The sequence below is a fragment of the Nilaparvata lugens genome, chromosome 5, assembly GCF_014356525.2.
Source record: "Nilaparvata lugens isolate BPH chromosome 5, ASM1435652v1, whole genome shotgun sequence".
In the NCBI taxonomy this organism is placed as follows: domain Eukaryota; kingdom Metazoa; phylum Arthropoda; class Insecta; order Hemiptera; family Delphacidae; genus Nilaparvata; species Nilaparvata lugens.
The window spans coordinates 76,356,110-76,364,359 of NC_052508.1; the positions used below are offsets into that span (position 1 = coordinate 76,356,110).

Consider the following 8,250-nt stretch of genomic DNA (forward strand, 5'->3'; position numbering starts at 1 on the left):
GGAGAAAAAGTCGTACTTTTCACTCTAGATATACAAATAACTATTACAATATATCTGACAGTATGAGAAATAGGCTGAAACGACTTTAAATATTAATGATGAGTATTTATCAACTAGAATTATTGTTTTATATGATAGTCCAGAAGAATTAGTATGAATTGGATTAGTATATAATTAGGATTATTGTTTTGCATGATAGTCCAAAGTAAAATTTAATCGGATCCAATTCAAGATTAAATTCGTACACAACATAAAGTTATAAAGTCGTTTAAAGGTGATATCTATAGATGCTTGAGAGGTGCACAATATTGCTGATAAGCGAACAAAAACTATTTTGTGGGGCTCCGCAGATAACAGCTGGTTATTGCGCAGAACACCTGATGCTTGTACATGCACGGGAGAGAGCTGTTGACTTCGGACAGTAGGGAGGAGAATGGGTGTTCTGGTCCAGTGTGTGTGTGTGTGTGTGTGTGTGTGTGTGTGTGTGTGTGTGGTGTGTGGTGTGTGTGTGGTGTGTGTGTGTGGTGTGTGTGTGTGTGCGTGCGTGTGTGTGTGTGTGTGTGTGTGTGTGTGGTGTGTGTGTGTGTGTGTGATGGTAGTAGTAGTTGAGTTCTCAATGTTTAAAAAAATAAAAGAATAAATAAAAAAAACTTCTGGTGTGGTTGTTGTTGTTGTGTGTGTCATCAGTTTGTTTAGGAGTTGATGTGTATAGATGAGATGTGGAGTGTGTGTGTGTGTGTGGATTGTTTATTTTTTTATTATTATTGTTATTTTTTTATTATTATTATTATTTTGTTTTTTTTTTTTACTTAACTAACATTGTGTCGTTGGTCTTGGAAATCTCCTATGTGACAAGCCCTACAACCTGCTGAATAGTTACTATCTGTAAATAATTCTATAGTAATTTTGTTGTCACTGTTTTTTTTTTAGGGAAACCTCGTATGTGTTGAATTTCATTTTTTTTTTTGGGGGGGGGGTTAGAAAAAAATCGAACAATATCAAATTATATTTCATTGGAAAAAAAATATCAAAGAAACAAAAAAAATTTTCTGTATAAAAAAAATTTTATTGGACAAAACTTTTATTGGATATATGAATGACTTATTGGAAAAAAGGAAATAAGTCCACCACACCCAGTTTCTCAGGAAATGAAAAAACATTATATTATTCTTATCCGACATCTTACATTTTGGGTATCTATTAGTGATTTTTTGTCCTAACTAAGCTGCATGTTTTGCTATAAGAAAATTACCCTAAAATACATAAATTTATCAGTTATTTAAGTTTTAATTCCTTGGACTCATTCCCTTTTTCCAATCATTCGAATTTGCAATGTATTGTAACATATTTCAACTGTTTGGGAAGGTAAGATAAGCAAATTTAAACATAGGAACTTTGATAACATTGCATCAATTTATTACAGAATACATTTTTAATAATATTCAAGTACCCATATGTACTCAAAAGCTCATGAAAATAATAAAATAGAAAAGTTAGAAACTTTTTTATTCTTGAACTAGACTAAGACGCTGGGTAAATAAATAAATAAATAAATAAATGTTTATTTCCCAAAAAAAACTAAAACTACAACATCAATTACAAAAATATTAGATAAATTACAATATTACATACAATAGTTAGTTGCAAAAGATTCTTATAATGTGTTCTCTACTTGTTTAATTTTTTCTAAGTAAATACAGAATACATAATAAACGGCCTACCGGTGAATTTTTCGTTCAAATGTTGTGGCAGGGAGTTCAAAGTCCAATCAGCTCCTTCCCCGACTGATATCCGGGATTACGTGCAACTACTTGCTTTTAACCTCAAAACAAGATATCGAACTCATTTACGTTAACAACAAAGTCCTACCAGAATTCCACACTATTTTTATACTTCCATTGTGCTCAGAAAGAACTCAAGATATGAGAATAGTTCAACTTATACTGATTTACTGCACTTGAAACACTTTTAATTGGATTTTTCCTGGACACATAAACTTTCACAATTCACTCTGCAGACCACGGCTGCCAACCCCCAGGATAGCAATACCATTGTTAATCTCACACTGCCATAACGTGGACCTCACTATAGAAAACAAATCTACTTGACTTACAACCAAATAAAGTTAATAAGAGAAACAGAATCAATGTTGACGTGGTACGTAATATACACAATTATTATCATAATTTGCATGGCCTATTCAAATGTTAATAAGCATTGACGGTTACATTCTGCCATTATTTCAATGACAGGGGGTCCAGGGGGCGGAGCCCCCTGGCTAGACGGATATGGCGAGCGAAGCGAGCCTGATGGCTAGTATTATCATAAAAATGTAGCTAATGTATTATGTAAATTCTCTGACAATATCATTGTCTGTTACTATTTCAGACTGTGGAGCACATGGGATCTGTCTCCAGTTTGTGAAATCACCTCTCCAAGTTTAACTCAACCAATTGTCAGGTAAGTTATCATTAATGCATTCTGAGTAGCCTATCATATTATGGATATCAGGGCCCTCACTTTTTTCAATTCACATGGATGATTCAGTCAATATTTTGTAGATATTTTCCAACTACTTACCATTAAGTATTCGATATTTAACTGGGAAGGAATATAAATAAATGGTATAAACAATATCTTAGTGAAAACTGTTCCTGTAATGTAAACAAGTATTTTAGTTTTGGTATGTAAGGGTGTTTTAAAAGTTACTTTACAACTTTGAAAATGAATGTAAATCTAATGAAACAAGGTACAGAGCTGGTTTTGGTGTTGTTTCAAAGGAAAATACTTCAAGTTTTTATTAGAATCGTTTGAAAATTAGTTTCTCCACTGGACCCAAGCGCGTGTAGATGTCAGTTAGGTTTATTGAGGTCCTTTTTATAATGGCAGTGGAGAAATATAGGAGAAAAACGTTGCCGATCCCTCTGTCTTGTCAATCAATGCCTTTTATAGACGGTAGCTGATACAGGTTTATTTAACGGTTCATTCTCGTTTAAAATAATCAATTATATTCTATCAAGCGAGAACTTATATTTTACAATAATTTCATAATTAAGATGAAATACTTTGTTAATTAATTACTATTTCTACATTGTTAAAAGACGATCTGGCAACAGAGCAAAGCGAGAAAGAGATAACGCTATCTGCTTTGTTGAATGATAGACAAGGATAGCAATACCATTTCTAATCAAACACTGCCTTTATAACGTGGACCTCGCAATAGTGTTGTGTACCATCTTGCAGTGAGTGAAGTTGCTATGTAATTGCGTTGAAGTTGCCATGTAATTGCGTTGAAGTTGCCATGTAATTGCATTGTGTTGCAGCCTGACATACTCGCATGACTCGCAGCATCTGTACGCGTCGGCGGGTGGTGGAGCTGGCTACGTGGTTGTCTGGCAAAGCGGCAACTCCAAGGCGATGGGCTCCAAGCTGCCCAAGTATCTCAACTTGACCAACCTCATTGATTCTCGTCACAAATGTCTCATGCTGGTTGGCCAATGTTGTCGGCACTTGATGCATCAATGGAAACCCAACCAACATCTTTCAATAATAATAATTTCATCAAAGTGTCTTCTTATAACGTTTTAAATGTCTAATGCCAGCGTCACACTCTTTCCAAGTCACTTTCCAAACGGCTCACTGGCGAGCGAGGCGTATTAGCCATCCACACTCTCGCGCTCGTCGACATTTGACGAGAGTGTGGAGCATTATAAATGTATAAGTGCTTATTGAAGTGTCTACCTCTTAATCCCATCAATTTCGGTGTGATATAAATATCTGAAAGTGCCAAATATCCACTACTATACAGTGATATTAATATCGTAAAATAATTATTAATGTTGTGATTTTTTGTGAGGTGTGATAAACTACAAGATAGAAAGGCGAATAAGAAACTTAAATAAGTTGCAAGATAGAACGAAAGAAAGACTGAAAGTAGTATGTTAACCGGATCAGATCAGATAGTAATTCTTATGTATTAATTTGGTGAATGTGGATTTAGTTATTTTATGTCAAATACCTACTACTAGAGGCTTAAGGTCACGAATATTATAGGAGCTTACAATGTTTTATTTTTTTATTTGAACAATTTTGACAAACCCTGATCAAAGAGGGAAAAAAGAAATTATAAGACTTCATTACTGTTCTGTTTATGAGTGAATCTAATTATTAATTGATGTTTTATTCCTAGTTTACTATTTTATGTTCTCCATTTAATGTGATGTATTTGAAAAAAGGATTTTGTTGGATATTGATTTACAACGTGCTTTATCGCAGAATAGAGTTTCCAAAAACTAGTTAAGAAGATGGGAATTTTTCATGTTATTAATTTGTATTTTCATGCATAAAATTCCACCTATCAGTCACTCTACAGATAATTTCTTTATGTTTTCTTAGAACCTCAATTTTAGTGTGCATAACTTTCTACTAGGGTCTACCAACCCACTAACTTTCTATTTGTTTTATTCTACAGCATTGATAGGGTTCTATTAAATTAGAAATTATAATATTCTTTTAAGTTTTATATTAGAATGAGATGACTGTGCCACAATTAATTAGGTATTGATCGTTAATCCTGCCATATTTCATAAAGCGTTCGAATATTTCTCCATATTGAGAAATATTGTTATTAGTTCCACTTCTGAATAACCGTTATAGGTAATTTTCCATTGCGGACAGTATTAGTCAAAGAAAGGTTTTCAGTTACATTTTGGAGCCTAGAGAGAGGCTTGAAAGTACCAACACTTGTAGAATATTAAGGTGATAATTTATGCTAAACGAAAACATTCTCTGTTCAATGTATTATCCGATATGAATAATTCAATTTTGCAATCTATGTTACCGTGTTACTTCTTTCAAAGATGCAAGTTGACTATTCAGTTTGAACTCTTGTCATTTGAATAGATTTAAATATTGATACAGTAGTTAAATTCATTTGTATTTCCTTATGATCATTCTATGAAGTACATTCCATGGATTAACTATTTTAAAATCAAAACGAACGTTATATTTCTGTATTATATGAATTTTATTGTACCATAAAGTGAATCTTTTTAACAGTAAAATTGAAGTGTAGAAATTCAATAATCTATATTTTTATACCAAGTTAAACAAGTATTATTTGTAAAATTCTATATTTGTTAAAAATTATACGTTTTAATAAATTATATGTTTATTGATTCCTTGTTGTTTCATTTTTATTTATTCTAGAATGGACTCTTCTTAATAACTCTAGAAGTTACTTAATCACTTACCGTACTAAACTCCTGGGGACGTTGTCCCAGATTCGAAGCATCTCTATTCTGTTGTTTTTATTCCAAGGAGAATGCTGAAGATGGTGAGCAGATTATTCAAATAGGAGGAAAGAATAATTTCGGATGATACATTAGTTATTTGTGCAACTAGTGCGCAAAGTGACAGTTTGCTGCATCGAAAGAAACGTTTACGCCCGAGCCGTAGGCGAGGGCGGAATGGTTTCTTGAGTGCAGCAGAGGAACTTTGCGCACGTATTTCACATTAAGTTTTTCCTACAGTTACCATTGAATATGAAAAGTGGGTAATTATGGGTAAAATTGCCTGAAATGCATCAAATGTTTTTCTGTGTAATTTTATTATTGATAAAAACCTTAATCCTAAAATCCTAAAGTCCTCGTTGTCCTTGATTATAATATATAATGAATAATAATTAGCGCGTTGTGCTTGGTTGCACCTCTGCTCACTATAGCAGCCACAGCAGTCACTGTTACCAACTTCATTTTGATTTTGCTGCACTGTTGCTCCATATAACCTACTAAGTATTTTGCGTTGCCATGTTGCAAATCTGGAGTGCAGAAAAATTTTTCCCGCACCAGAGCGGAAAAGTGATTCTTTGCGTTCTGTAATCAGTGCAGCAATGGCCGCTTTTCAACGTAACTGTAGGAAAAGAATAATTTCGGATGATACATAATTTATTTCCATCAGATTAGCGACCTCTACTCACAGATAACAGAAATCACTCATCTTCAATTTGAATAGGTTTTGTTATACGATGTTTTGTTTATTTAGAATAAACTAGCGCTCAAACCAAGTTTTCGTTTTGGTGAATTCGGTACCGGTACTGAGATTCACATTGAGCTCAACTCATACAGGACGAGCTGTTATGAAGCTGCAAACATGCAATTTGCCATCTAATGGTCATATCTCCTCAACGGTAAGCAATTTTGCAAATATGATTCCAGATTCGTGTTTCTCTCATCAAACACCATAAGATCACAAAGTTTGAGCGATTTTTATTTTTCACAAAAAATGATGAAATCCATGGACTAACCATCGTGAAACACACTTAAACAAAAAGTATCTCAGTTTTGGCTGAAACTTGCATCTTCTATAATATATATAAAAGCGAAATGGCACTCACTCACTCGCATAACTAAAAATCTACCGGACCAAAAACGTTCAAATTTGGTAGGTATGTTCAGTTGGCCCTTTAGAGGCGCACTAAGAAATCTTTTGGCAATATTTTAACTCTAAGGGTTGTTTTTAAGGGTTTAAAGTTCGTCTTTTAGCATGTATATTCTTCTTCTCCCAATCTCTTAATTATAATTGAAATTTCCATATCATATGTTACTATAGAACTATAATCTAGATAGAGCACCTCTTCGAAACAGTTGTTAACTGGCAACTAAATTAATAATTTTGTCAGATTGGCATTAAGTTGAGTTGACTTTGTTAGGTTGGCACCAAGTTGAAGATTTAAATGCATTTATTGCGAAAAAATTTATTGGGCACTGCTACTTCAATCCTGGGAATATTATATAACTAGCCGTCAGGCTCGCTTCGCTCGCCATATCCGTTTAGCCAGACGATTAGTCTGGACCCCCGACTGGATTGTCCTAACATATGATAAAAATGCTCAAATGAAAAATGCAGGCGAGCGAAGCGAGCCTGCTGATCCCATTCTTGGACGATCCAGGGGGCGGAGCCCTCTGGCTAGACGGATATGGCGAGCGAAGCGAGCCTGACGGCTAGTTATATAATATTCCCAGGATTGAAGTAGCAGTGCCCAATAATTTTTTTTTTTTTTAATAAAGCTTGACCTGAGAAATGTCAGTGCCAAATCTGGCACCCCCAGCTACTATACAGGGTGAGTTATGAAGCTGCAAACATATAATTTTCAAATGTTCATATCTCCTGGACGAAGGAATTTCGCAAATCCTATTCCAGATTCATGTTTCTTGCATCAAAGACCTTAAGATCACAAAGTTTGAGCGATTTTTATTTTTCACAAAATAATGAAAAAACCATGGACTAACCATTGTGCGTTTTGGAACAGTAAAAAAGGTAATTTTGGAAATATGCACTTTACAATAAAGCTTTACCTGAGAAATGTTGGAGCCAAATTTGGCACTCCCAACTATAATAAGATGTGAATTATGCAGCAGTTAAAGAAAAATTTGCTTATTTTCAAAAGGTCATATCTCCTGAGTGGTATTTCACTGATACATAAAATAATCCTCTCCACTCACAGATCAGAGAAATCACTCATCTTAACTCAACTCAAAATAAGAGTGAATTTTGCCAATGTTATGACATAATTGGTACAATCATGTTCAAATATAGATATTGCAACTGTTTATTTTTGTCAATTACAATATTTTCTTCAATAAATTGAGCTCTTATTATTGTGATCTGTGTTATACATCAATCATTGCTACCTACTTGATATTATCCATGCATTCCTGTTTTTGAAATCATTATTGAAAATAACTAGTTAGCTGGAAAACTTGGTCAAATTGTACCCAGCTGTTCTATAAATATAAGAATGGGAATTTAAACCCTTTTTATTTCAAAAGAACTGAAATCAATTCTGTAACAGTGGCAGAATAAAACGATTGGATTTAGAATAATTCTAATATGAATTATTCATACCATACATATTTTTTAGTTTTGATTTTGATCAATCCTAATAACTATAATAATTATTGGAACTGGTCATACTAGGAGGTCTAGGTTAAAAAAAGTTGAGGTTTTAGGTTGAATGCAGCCTTCAAAAAATATCAGATTTGAAATTAAATAAGACTATTCAAGGAGCAATAATTTTATTATGTTTGATAATTATATTGAATTGATTATCGGCGAAATTAAAAAATGGCATTTCTTTAATCGAGCAATTTCTAAGAAATTGAGTACTTGTTAAAGAGGCTGTTCTGCCTTGCTCTATTAGTCTGTAGTAGGCTTTGTTGTATTGGTATCACACTAAACAGCTGTTAGTTT

The 8,250-nt window shown here is 33.6% G+C and overlaps 1 protein-coding gene across 1 annotated transcript in view; it reads left to right on the forward strand.

Annotated features, from left to right (window-relative positions):
- Positions 1–4,737, forward strand: part of LOC111046960 (lysosomal-trafficking regulator) — a 168,987-nt gene extending 164,250 nt beyond the window's left edge. The window contains exons 45-46 of the mRNA XM_039429615.1: positions 2,389–2,460; positions 3,324–4,737. Coding sequence (XP_039285549.1) covers positions 2,389–2,460; positions 3,324–3,588 — 337 coding nt within the window. The 3' untranslated portion in view covers positions 3,589–4,737. The remainder of the gene's footprint in view (positions 1–2,388; positions 2,461–3,323) is intronic.
- Positions 4,738–8,250: the final 3,513 nt, after the last annotated feature.